The sequence below is a fragment of the Tyto alba genome, unplaced genomic scaffold (genome assembly GCF_018691265.1).
Source record: "Tyto alba isolate M040663 unplaced genomic scaffold, T.alba_DEE_v4.0 Super-Scaffold_42, whole genome shotgun sequence".
Lineage (NCBI taxonomy): Eukaryota > Metazoa > Chordata > Aves > Strigiformes > Tytonidae > Tyto > Tyto alba.
The window spans coordinates 33465513-33477967 of record NW_024881318.1 but is presented as its reverse complement, the minus strand read 5'-3'; the positions used below and the strand labels follow the sequence as shown (position 1 = coordinate 33477967).

At 40.4% G+C, this 12455-nt stretch overlaps 1 protein-coding gene across 2 annotated transcripts in view; it reads left to right on the top strand.

Moving 5' to 3' along the window:
* Positions 1 to 11640, top strand: part of LOC104360434 (histone-arginine methyltransferase CARM1) — a 77721-nt gene extending 66081 nt beyond the window's left edge. The window contains exons 12-13 of one of the 2 annotated variants that reach the window (XR_004406648.2): positions 10163 to 10278; positions 11391 to 11640. Coding sequence is in view for 1 of the 2 variants with exons in the window: in XM_032989736.2 (XP_032845627.2) it covers positions 1556 to 1577 (22 nt within the window). In the remaining variant the exon portion in view is untranslated. Of the gene's footprint in view, positions 1 to 1555; positions 1890 to 10162; positions 10279 to 11390 lie in introns of those variants that run through there. The other variant, XM_032989736.2, reaches the window with a different exon arrangement.
* Positions 11641 to 12455: the final 815 nt, after the last annotated feature.

The window sequence follows — 12455 nt, the reverse complement described above, 5'->3', positions numbered from 1 at the left end:
ATAATTACACAGTAATCCTGTAAAACAAAATATCCATTGTGTCTGATGAAAATTCGTTTTCATCTGCACATCAAATATGCAGCACATCAGTCATTTTGGCTTTGGAGTGGGGCCCTTTTGATTAAATTAATAAAAATGCCTTTGTAATAAAGACTATTCATAGAAGACTTGCAATAACTATAAATAAAATCATGCACTGGAAAAGATTAATTCCTCAGATTTGACCTGTGACATGGACAGTGTCTAGCTTGCTTATGTTTTTGGTTTGGCTCATACCAGTTTCAAATCTAAAAGCTTTTTGTGAAGATGATTGAGTAACTTTACTGGTCTTCTAAAATCTCCCTACTTACTCTCAGCACCCACTGTGTAAGTGTGAATGACTTGTCAAAGATGGTACAAGTCGATTCATTTAGAAGCAAAAGAAGCTTTTGTTAAGAGATTTTAACTTACATAAAATGTAGAAATCACTTTCAGAATACTATCACTCATTTGCAAGAAAGCAAGGGGGAAATGTCAAGTTGTGTTTTACATATAGCACTACTTTAAGTTATATTGAGTGGTATTCTATTTTGAAAATTGAATGTAAAAAAGCCACCGTGTGACTTCATGGTTGCTAGCCAATTAACCGTATTGAGTTCAATAATTTAGACTGCTGTTCTCTTATACACTGATTCTTAGTGAGTGCTTGGTTGTGAAATCCTGCCACAACACACTAACTTTATTTAACAGGTTTTCCCTGTGGTGCTCCGTTTAGTTTTTTTTATTTATTGATCACTCTCCATTCTGCCCCTGCCCTTCTATATCAATTACCAGAACTCTGAAAGACTAGAAAAAATGCTTATTTATGAGGTAACCTTCAAAGATTTTGTAAGGTTTTTTAAAAAAATATAATTCAGGTTTTAAATTAGGATATGTAAATTACTGTGCATGGTGGAACATTATGACAACACATACAGCCCAGCTCTCTTCTATATCACTGTTTCATGGTGTCCCTCATACAAATATTTATCTCTGTACCACAGGGATGAATACTAGGGTAGGGGCAATTCTGGGCAGTTTTCAGTCATTTAGAACAACTCCATATTAATTCTATAACAAAAAAGACTGGACTGGGAAGCCTTTCCTTTCTGTGAAGGCAATGTCCTAAGCTTCTATACGTAAGAGCAAAAGTAAGCCTCTGTCTTTGTAAAATAAGCTACAGTGGATTTGGTAGCATTTTACACTTGCTTACACAGCTGCAAGCCTTGATGAAAAGACTTAGAATTCAAATTTGAAATCACACTGCATCTAATAAATCCAGTAACAGCATAGGGGGCTGATTTTCTAACTTTATTCTAATGAGACTTCTCTGACATACACTGGCTGAGTATTGTGCATACAACACTTTTAATCATAAAAGTCCTTATATATCAAAAAGCTGCCAATAGTTTTCACTCCAGAGTAAAATAAAAGCTGTATTATAATTTATTAAATTTGCTTAGTTCAGCTAGTGCTATAAGCCATCAGAGATTTGTATATCTTATTATAACTATTTTATTCTTTCATCCATCTTTAGGTGTGCATACAATATACCGTAATATGGCATCTGAAAACAGAAGTGAGATTCTCACCAAGCTGACTAACCAGTGAGACTGAAAACAGTTCAGTACTTAGTAGGCCTATTGGTGCTTGTGTAAAATTAATTTCTGACTGTACGTATCTGTAACTGTATGCAAGTCACAAGAGAACATTGTAATTCCATCCCTTTTTTTGTTTAATTGAAATTTAGCCTGCTCTCACATTTACAGACTTCAGCTGGAGCAGACTCAATTTTATTCCAGAAAATTCATCTAGTACAGAACAAGAACTACCTCTCTGTGTTTATTTCTGTTCTAGAGTAAGCTCACATTGGTTCACTGGTCTTTTTTTTTTTTTTTTTTGATAATATTCTTACCAGTATTATATATTATTGAGCAAAACCTACCTCATGTTTATATAACTCTAATACATCAAAAGATTTTTGAGCACTATGTAGTGTCCGTGCTTTAAACATTCAGCACTTATTTCCACATATTTCAGTGTTTGGTGCTGATCTTCTAGCTCAACAGGGCAGTGTGTTAAATACTTCAATTTTCTCTCAATGGACTCATTAATTTGGTTCATTTTGAGACATGAGCCTAAAGTCATCTTGTACATACTTTGTAAATGTTTTGAGTTTTTTCTATGCCTACAGAAGTATAACAGGACACATTTGTAAATTACTCCCAGCATACTGTGATATAAAATTTTATGGCAACATGTGTGACTTTCACTTTTTCTGTAGCATTGATGGTCCAATCTATACAAAGATGTGGTTTTGGCTTGTGTACCTAGTAAATCATAGAATGGTTTGGGTTGGAAGGGACCTTAAAGACCATCTAGTTCTAATCCACCTGCCACAGGCAGGGACACCTTCCCCCAGCCCAGGGTACTCCCAGCCCCATCCAACCTGGCCTTGAACCCTTCCAGGGAGGGGGCAGCCACAGCTGCTCTGGGCAACCTGTGCCAGTGCCTCACCACCTCCACAGTAAAGAATTTGTTCCCTATATCTAATCTATATCTACCCTCTTTCAGTTTAAAACCATTATACCTCATCTATCACAAGTCTCTCCCCACCTTTCCTTAACTACTAGAAGGCCACTATAAGTTCTCCCCAGAGCCTTCTCTTCTCCAGGATGAACAACCACAACTCTCTCAGCCTGCCCTTGTAGGGGAGGTGCCCCAGCCCCATGATCATCTTCATGGCTCTCCTCTGGACTTGCTCCAATGAGTCTATGTCCTTTTTATGCTGGGGGCCCCATAGCTGAACACAGTACTCCAGGTGGGGTTTCACAAGAGTGGAGTAGAGGGGGAGAATCATCTCCCTTGATCTGCTGGCCCCACTGCTCTTGATATAGCCCAGGACAAGGTTGGCTTTTGGGGCTGTGAGTGCACATGGCCAGCTCGTAGTCAATTTTCCATCCACTAATAGTCCCCAGTCCTTCTCTGCAGATCTGCTCTCAATTCACTCCATCACCCAGCCTGTATTTGTGCTTGGGATTGCCTCGACCCATGTGCAGGACCTTGCACTTGGCCTTGTTGAACTTCATAAGGTTTGCACAGTCCCACCTCTCCAGCCTGCCAAGGTCCCTCTGGATGGCATCCCTTCCCTCCAGCATGTTGACCACACCACACAGCTTGGTGTCATTGTCAAACTTGCTGAGGGTGCCCTCAATCCCACTGTCAGTGTTGCTGACACAGATGTTAGACCGCTCCAGTCCCAACACCAATCCCTGAGGAACTCCACTTGTCACTGGTCTCTACTTGGACATCAAGCTGTTCACTGCAACCCTTTTGAGTGTGACCACCCAGCCAATTCCTTATCCACCAAGTGGTCCATCCATCAGGTCCATGTCTCTCTGTTTTGGACACAAGATGTTGTGCAGGACAATGTCAAATGTTTTACACAAGTTCAGGTAGGTTACATCAGTTGTTCTTCTCTTAGCCACCAGTGCTGTAACCCCGTTGTGGAAGGCCACCAAATTTGTCAGGCACGATTTGTCCTTAGTGAAGCCATGTTGGCTGTCACCAATCACCTCCTCATTTCCCATGTGCCCTAGCATAGTTTCCAGGGGGATCCACTCCATGATCTTGCCAGGCACAGAAGTGAGACTGACTGGCCTGTAGTTCCCTGGGTCTTCTTTTATTCCCTTTTTAAAAAGGGGGTTATGTTTCCCCTTTTCTAGTCAGAGAGAACTTCACCAAACCGCAACAACTTCTCAAATATGATGGAGAGTGGCTTAGCCACTTCATCCACCAGTTCTCTCGGGACCTTTGGATGTGTCTCATTAGGCCAAATGGTCTTGTGTACCTTCATGTTCCTTAGATGGTCTCAAACCTGATCTTCTCCTACAGTGGGCAGTTCTTCATTCTCCCAGTCTCCACCTTTGCCTTCTAGGTCTTGGGCAGTGTGGCTGGAGCCCTTGTTGGTGAAGACTGAGGCAAAAAAGTTGTTGAGTATCTCAGCCTTCTCCATATCCCTGGTAACCAGGTCTCCCGTTTCCTTCTGGAGAGGGCCTACATTTTCCCTAGTCTTTTATCACCAGTGTACCTATAGAAGCTTTTCTTGTTGCCTTTCATGTCCCTGGCCAAATTTAATTCTATCAGGGCTTTGGCCTTCCTAACCTGATCGCTTCTGAACAACTTCTCTGTATTCTTCCCAGGCTACCTGTCCTTGCTTTCATCCTCTGTAGGCTTCCTTTTTGTGATTGAGTTTGTCCTGGAGCTCCTTGTTCACCCATGCAGGCTTCCTGGTGTTCTTACCTGATTTCATCTTTGCCAGGATGTGTTGCTTCTGAGCTTGGAGGAAGTGAACCTTGAATACTAACCAGCTTTCTGGGGCCCCTCTTCCCTCCAGAGCTTTATCCCATGCTCTTCTGCCAAGAAGATCCCTGAAGAAGCCAAAGTCTGCTCTCCTGAAGTCCAGGATAGTGAGCTGGCTGTGTGCTCTCCTCACTGCCCTATGGATATTGAACTCCACCATTTCATGGTCACTGCAGCCAAGGCTGCCCTTGAGCTTCACACTCCCCACCAGCCCCTACTTGTTGGTGAGAACAAGGTCCAGCATAGCACCTCTCCTTGTTGGCTCCTTGATCACTTGGAGAAGGAAGTTATCATCAGTGCATTCCAGGAGGAATATAGAGTTACACTGCAGATTTTAATGAGATGTCCTTCCAGACAATGTTGTTCACGAAGAGCACATAGTGACTTTTATAGAAGTATTTCTGTTGTTCAAAGTATATGCCTTAGGCTGAATTAATGAGCTGTAGTCAAATCAGAAATGTATATATCATTTTACTACCAAAAACATAACTGTAGTTATATCTCTAGCAAGATGCAATCAGCCTTTAGCCTTCCATGCACTGTTGGAAGGCTAGTTTGAATGAAAAGACCAATGAATACTGACCTTTCTCTCAGGAAGTTACGTGCTGCATTTGATCAGAAGACCAGCTGTGGACCCCTGCTGACCATAATTAAGAAACAGCTGTAGTTTCAGAGGTTTTCTTCCAAGTCAATAGCCATTTGCAGCTATTTAAAGTTAGTTTATGAGATTATGGAAAGTAGTCCTCAAAATTGTGAAACTTGTGATGGTAACATGAACTTCTATGGCTTAGGCCATGAAACCATTGAAGTTACTGTCAGAAAATTACTGCCTTCTTATTTCCAATAGCACTTAATATAGTATGTGAGTCAATTCTAGTATAAAAATGAACATGATATATATTTTTAAAGATAGTATTTAATATGGATTGCTGCCTCAGAATGGTAACAGAAATTATCATTCTAACCTGTACAAGATGTGTAATGAGATTTCTGATGCAGTCTGATGGTTGGGTATCTATCCTGCCTAAATTTAGTCTGTACAGTAGTAGGTGGTTTTATGCTTATATGAGGGAAGGAAACAAACCCAGAAATGTCCAAATCCAAATACCAGGTAGTTGTAGCACAGTTTTCTAGAGTTTGGCAGGTTTTCCTCTGCAATTATGAAAGGAGCATATGAAATTTGAATCTGAATTCAGCTTATAGATTTGTAATGTCTCCTGTTGGCCCACTTGTCTGTCTGGATCTCACATTTCAGTCTCAAACCTCTTCTAAAAAGTATCTTCTATAAGGAAGAACCATACATTGTAAATTTCATGTGGCAGCTTCAATTCTTTTTAAGGAAGAGAGTAAATAAAGGGGAGGAAAAACAACAGCAGCAGGGTCAGGCTGTATATCTTTAATTCCAGAGCAAAAGGTGTACGTATCTAATAACTGCACCTTCAATATGTATAGAAAAGATTGTTTTGTCACACACTAATGAGTACAAAGATTATTTCATAGTGATTGCTACTTTGAAGTGATTTGGATGATCCAGGATGGGTATTTGCATTTCTCTGTACTTCAGGAATTCACTTTATTCCAGATTGTATGCTAAAACCAAAGACAAGAATGACATCAGATACCATACCATTTGCAGTTTGAAATAACGTCCTCTGACTGTCTTAGTTTCCTTACCATTTAACGTTTTCTTTTTTCCTGCTTTGAAGAATCAGCAATTTTGAAGTATACAGGAGCCTACTGTCAAGGACTACAATGTACCGTTTTCACCTTACAGGTCTTTCTGGGCATAAACATGAGAATATATTTGTAAAGTATTTTTGAAACAACATGTTAATGAAAACATTTCTTTGATATAAATGCTGCTGTTTTGTTTCAGTATTTTATAAAGGCAAAATTAATGAATGCTAGAGAATGTAGGGAAACTAAAGCAGAACTGTGGGGGCGCTGGAGGAAACAGTGATGATTTACATTGTAAAACTACAACTCTTGAACAGATCTGACCACATTGTGAAATATAGCATTTCATCATTTGTAGTTAAAGAGACTATATTAATGCTGTTGAAAAATGACAGTCTTGCATCCCATAGACCTAAAAAGCACAAGACAGACACTGAATATCATATTAAGGAGCTATAAATTTTCATACTTTGTTAGATCTCCATGGTCATCTAGAAGGTTCATCTTCAAGAAATTACAGCAGTAAGAAATGCTTTTACCAGCTTATTTTTCAAAAAATGCATATGGTTACTTTCTCTTACCTTCACCCCAGAGACATGCATTTCAAGTTTTGTAAACAATCACATATACATAGCACTTAATGATAAATTGCATTTTCAGTAGTCATGACTTTCATTTAGAATGTTTATCTATATGAGTTGTCTCATCTGAATTGATGATTAGAATATTCTGTCCTTAGGAATAGTATAGGAATTCAATGTGGTTACTATTACTATAGTGTTTGCTAACAGAGGTAGTGATTTAGTGCATATTGTGTGCACTAGACCCACATAAGTCTTTGTGATACCATTCTTTATAATACTTATCACAACTATGACATCCAAAAGGAATCTTGATGTACCTGGATCTAAGTGCAGTGAAACACAATTGAATTTGTGTTAATTTGGTTAGCTATGTTTCTACAAGTTGTGCTTTTTCTTCAAGATCAAAAAAAAAAAAAAAGAAAAAAAAAAAAGGCATTTAGAGGTTGGAAAACAAGTCTTCAGACAGCATGCATTTTATTCTTCCTTAAGCCTTGGCATGAGGCATACAGGTTTTCACTCTTCTTGATTAGACAACACACATATTTACAACTCTGCAGTGATCAAGTTGATAGCTAAAACTGAAAAGATACACTGTCAAGATGCAGCTGAAGTCAGTAGAATGGAGAACAGGAGTTCAGCAGAAGACATCAGGCAGAAAAATAAATTTCTTGCTTGAAGCACCCAAGAGGGTATCAAGTACCTGACATTAATTGTTCAGGTTCAGCTCATCAGGTTTGACCCACGCTGATTTTAGTGATATTCAGATGCACATATTTACAGAAGAAAAAGAAACTAACATAAAGTGAAGAAAACTAAAGACAAAGGAGTGGGAAGTATAAAAATGGCTGTCTCAAAGTGGCTGCCCCTCCCTAAGCTGGCCAGTTGTCAGACAAGCCGTCTTGCAACACTGAACTGAGAGTTCAGCGTGATTTTGCTGAGACTTCAGCCTAATTTACAGGAGGGTTTAGATGTCCCTTAGCTAACTGGTCAGTTAGTAGTCAGGTATCTTGTGGATCATGGTTCAAAACAGCTGTGAACAAGGCATTGTTCAATAGCACTGGAACTTACAATAATAATTCTTATGTTTAATGGCCTCTGAACAACAGCCAGTGTTCAGCTTTTACTGCAAATCACTGCCTTTCATTTGAATTTGGTCTACAATAAACATTTTTCAGTGTCTGTGAAGAAATGCCACGCAATCTTTAGTCTAACGCTTCATCACTAACACATTTCTTCAGTGGTAGAGGGGGAAGCAGAAACTTGTTTTTAGTTTTTGGGTGGATTTCTGTGCTGAGGTGCTACAGCTAGCGTGACAGAGATCTCCAAATATACATTAATCCAGTATAACACTCATAAAAGCAGTAATAAAAGAGGATGGTACCACAGAATATGAAACACACGTGAGTTCAGGAAATAGCACAGAACTGAAAATTGTACTTTCTTTAAATGAAATCACCAACACCCAAAATCCCAGCAGAACAACTTTTCCTTTGCTAATATATGAGAGAAATAGTAAATGCATACTGAAAGCAGGAACATGGTTCCAGTTTTGCTAAAATTCATGTGGAATTTCTGAAGAATCAGAAGTGACCATTGCCTTCTCTAGATCTGTTAGGAATGCAGGGCTTGGTCTGGCAAACCTGTAGATCAAAGAGCACTCATGGTCTTTATATGGAAAACAATACAAGAGAAAAAGGCCAGCCTTCACTCACAACATTCAACTATAATGCTGGATTTCAGAGAATCTCAAAAATTCTCCCAGGAACACTGATACCAGGACATGTGCATTAATAATCTTGTTCTTTGCCACACTCCATCTGCCCTGGAAATAGTGAGCTGAGAAATAAGAACAAATGCCTCTGCAGCTGAGTGTTTTGAGCCAAGAAAAGGGAAATATAATTCACTTAAGTTGTCACGTGGATGAAACGCTTAGTGGATATATTTAACTAGAAACATCAGCAAGTGCTCAAGAAGCGCAGGAAGCTTGCTCTGTTTCTCTGAATAGGTGGCTAAATTACTGTCACTGTGTCACTTCTACTTTGGAAAATGACCAGAAGTTGAGTCTTCTCTCACACAGTCTAAGTAAGGAAATTAAACAAGGAAGCTGCAAATTAGGTGGTGATTCTCAGTGTAACCAGATATTCTAGAGTAACATGCTCTAACTGCTACTGAGAAGTCACCATTTCTCTACAATTGCATCTTATCATCTTTTCCAACTCGGTTGACTTTTAACAAATATTGCACTGAATTCTAAGTCACTCAGAAAGTTAAAAATCATGATGCAAGAAGCTTACAGGCAGCTATAAGCAAAAAATACAGAGTAGACAGTGGGGGCCTCCTTGGCTAAGGTGTAGTTCAGGAAATGGATGGTCACTCATAAAAACATTACGTGCTGTTACCACCCTTTCCAACTCTAGCATGGCAGCAGGAGTAACTGGCCTCTCTGTTGCTTATCACTCAGGAGCGACCTGTCCCAGGCTGTTGTTAGATCTGGATCTTTGGGAATCTTTTTGGGCAGCAAAATTGAGTTATGGATACTTATTAGCTCATGGTTAAAAAAAAAAAAAAAAAAAAGAATTTTTTTTTTTTTTTTTGCATTATGAAAGGGTGGGATATACTTAGGGCAAAGTATACCCAGTGTGCTGACTAACTTAAAACCATCTTTCCTGCACTGCCTAAAAAGCGATACAGGGAAGACATCTTTGGCACACTGTGGCTGGAACAGCAGAGACACAAATGGCTTTGGCTGTGTCTGTAAGTCACAGGTGTGCATTGTGGATGACAAGAAAGATGAAAAAAAAAAAAGTTTTCCATTCTGTAGGAAGTGTAGAGGGAGATAATGAGCTGAAAGGCTGTGCAAAAGCGGTGCTCTCTCCAGAGAGGGTCACCAGCTGAAGGGCATGGTCATCAATCCATTTACAGTGACAGCAGAACTGCCTGCTTCCTCATAAATAACGTAAACTAGAAAATACAAGCTAGAAAAGGTGCATGTAGCTGTCTTCAGAAACTGAGAAATTACCTTCAGTACCACTCACAAGTGAAAACAAAATGATACAGTTTTACCTGACTTTTGTGATAGTTATTCTCCTGCTGCCTTGGTAGTAGGAACAGTCAGGTTATGGCTATGGTTACACTCCATTTTCCTACTGCTTTGCACCTTCAGATGTCTTGTCAAAGGAGGCTCACTGAGGCAAGAAGAGCAGTCCTGAGCAAGGCAGTAGACAGCATTCTATTGTTGCAGTCTTCACTACAATTACCTTAATACAAAGGCCAGATCTACTGTCTCACAGAGCCAAAATATTTTTTTTAGATATGAAAAGAGTCAGATAAATGTGCTATTAACAAATGCATGAATAAAATTTTTTTATTATTATTTTTTTATTTCATTGATGACTTTACTACAGACACTACAGGACTCTTGTTTTGGCTAGGTCAGATAAGCAGACACTGTCACACTTTGTGAATCTTCATGTAAAATCAGAGACATCCCATTTCTAAACTCCCTGTTTTATTTACCACAGCTCTTATTTCTTTCAAGTCTGCTAAGAAATAAACACTGCTGAATTCACCATAGCTCTTCTTGAGCAGGAAGCCAGTACCAGAAAAGTGCCACATCAAGGACTGACCCTATGTGCAGGTATACTAGCACTGCTTCTGGTACTTCCGTAACAAATTTATTCCACAGTGTTCTGTGTTTGAATGAGTGGTGGGGTTTTGGGGTAGCAGGGGAGGGGGCTATAGGGGTGGTCCCTGTGAGAAGCTTCTTGATGCTCCCCCAGCTCCAAGTTGGACCCAGCTCTGCACCAAGGCTGAGCCAATTAGCTGCACCCCTGCGATAATGTATTTAAGAAGGGGAGGGGGCCTGGGAGGAGGAGTTGGAGTTGTGAGGAGCAGTTGTGACATCTATGTGAACACCAAGGTCAGTTGAGGAATAGAGGAGAAGGAGGTGGAAGTACGCTAGTGCAGACTCCCTCCCTCCCTGCAGCCTGTGGTGAGATGGCAGAGCCACTCGCCCACCACCCATGGAGGTCCACAATGGAACAGATGCTGACATACAGCCTCTGGAGGAGACAATACCACAGCAGGTGATTGGGTCCGAAGAAGGCCGGGACTCTGCGGGAAGAAGCAGCCCCCGCTGTTGTAGTTCAGTGCTGGGAGGATTGCAGCATGCGGGGGTGTCCCATGCCAGAGCAGCTCAGGAGGGGCTGCAGCCTGTGAGAGGTACTCAAGTTGGAGAAAGTTTGTGGAGGTCTGTCTCCGGTGAGAGGGGGACCACGCTGGAGCAGGGGGAAGAATTTCCAGAAGTTGCACACCCCCCTCAAGAGGGAAGAAGCCGCAGCACTGACTGTACTCCCCATTTCCTGCCCCCTGCACCACTGAGGGGGGGGAAGGTAGAGATATCGGGAGCAGAGCTGAGGCCAAGAAGAAGGAATGTGTGGGGGAAAGTGTTTTCAAGATGTGTTAAGTGTTAGTGTTGCTAGTGTCTATATTAAATTTATGTTCATTTCTTCCCCTAACAAGTCTGTCTTTTCTGTGTGACCACTATGCATGAATCATCACTCCCTGTCCTGATCCCAAATCCTGAGCCTTTACTTATATTTTCTCCTTCCCAGCACTGGGGGGGAAAGGGGAAGTGACTGACTGTGTGGTGCTCAGTTGCGCTCTGAGCTCAAACTACAGCAGTGAGTCATCCTTATTCCCTCTCCTCATTTCGATTCCCAAACCTTTTGCTTCATTTTTTCTACCCAGTGCTGGGGCGAAGGGGGAATGAGCAGCTCCATGGTCCTACGTTGCCCTCTGAGCTCAAACCACAGCACACAGACAAATCAGAATGGATGTGGATGCACCGTGTGAAAGAAGAAAAGGCTGTAGATGCTTCATGATGATTTTATACAGCCTGTGACTGTGAAACATGCTGCTTGCTCTTGGAATTCTTACTGCTTGTTTTTGCTGTCCAAAACCATGATTCTTCTTTTTGTTTAAAAAGCCTGTTGCAAGAACCACGTTTTCAAGGGTATTCAAAAACATGCTTGGGATACCAACTTGGAAACCTCATGCGGAAGGAGTAATGCACAAGTATGTAAGAAACAACTTTAGAAGAATCTGAATGTAAACCTGGATCTTGAGATGAGGCTTCACTAAGACAGACTGGTAATACTGTATTTCAACATTACAGATCTTGTTCAAAAACTGCAAGTTCACTTTTCTGAATTTTTATCTTTTGGTTTCTTTAATAATTTTTATCTGCATGGAATCAAATCAGTGTCCAGATGAGAGATAAAACAGCCATAAAAAGACAGATATTAAAACATCTGTGCTGATACATGACTGAGCACACTTGGGAATATCCTGGAGACACAATTAAGTCAGGAACTATCTTCTACAATTACAGCCTGTTTTAAGGATCCTGAAGATCTTTGAGAAACACCTAATTATTTTTTAAGAAAGATAGATGGTTGAACCCGTAAGCTAGTTGACTTAAAATCTCTGGCTGACGTTCAAAAATTTCATTGGTTTATTCTCTGGGAAATGTTTGTATTATAGCAACTGATGTGAACATATAAATATATTTTCTAATGCCTTAATTGATCATGGTCTTAATTCTTGAAACCACCAAACAACTGGAAAGTGTAATCAGAGAATAGACTTATCTCAAGTATCTACAGAGGTTGTTCCAAACACTGAAGCAAAGCATGTGGGCTGTGGGAGCACGCAAAGTTGTGATATTACGCCCCTTGACTTAAACCAAGCTTCAAAATGCACACTCTTCCTCCCCCCCTCCCCCCCACACTTTAAAACACACAACTTTCAGAA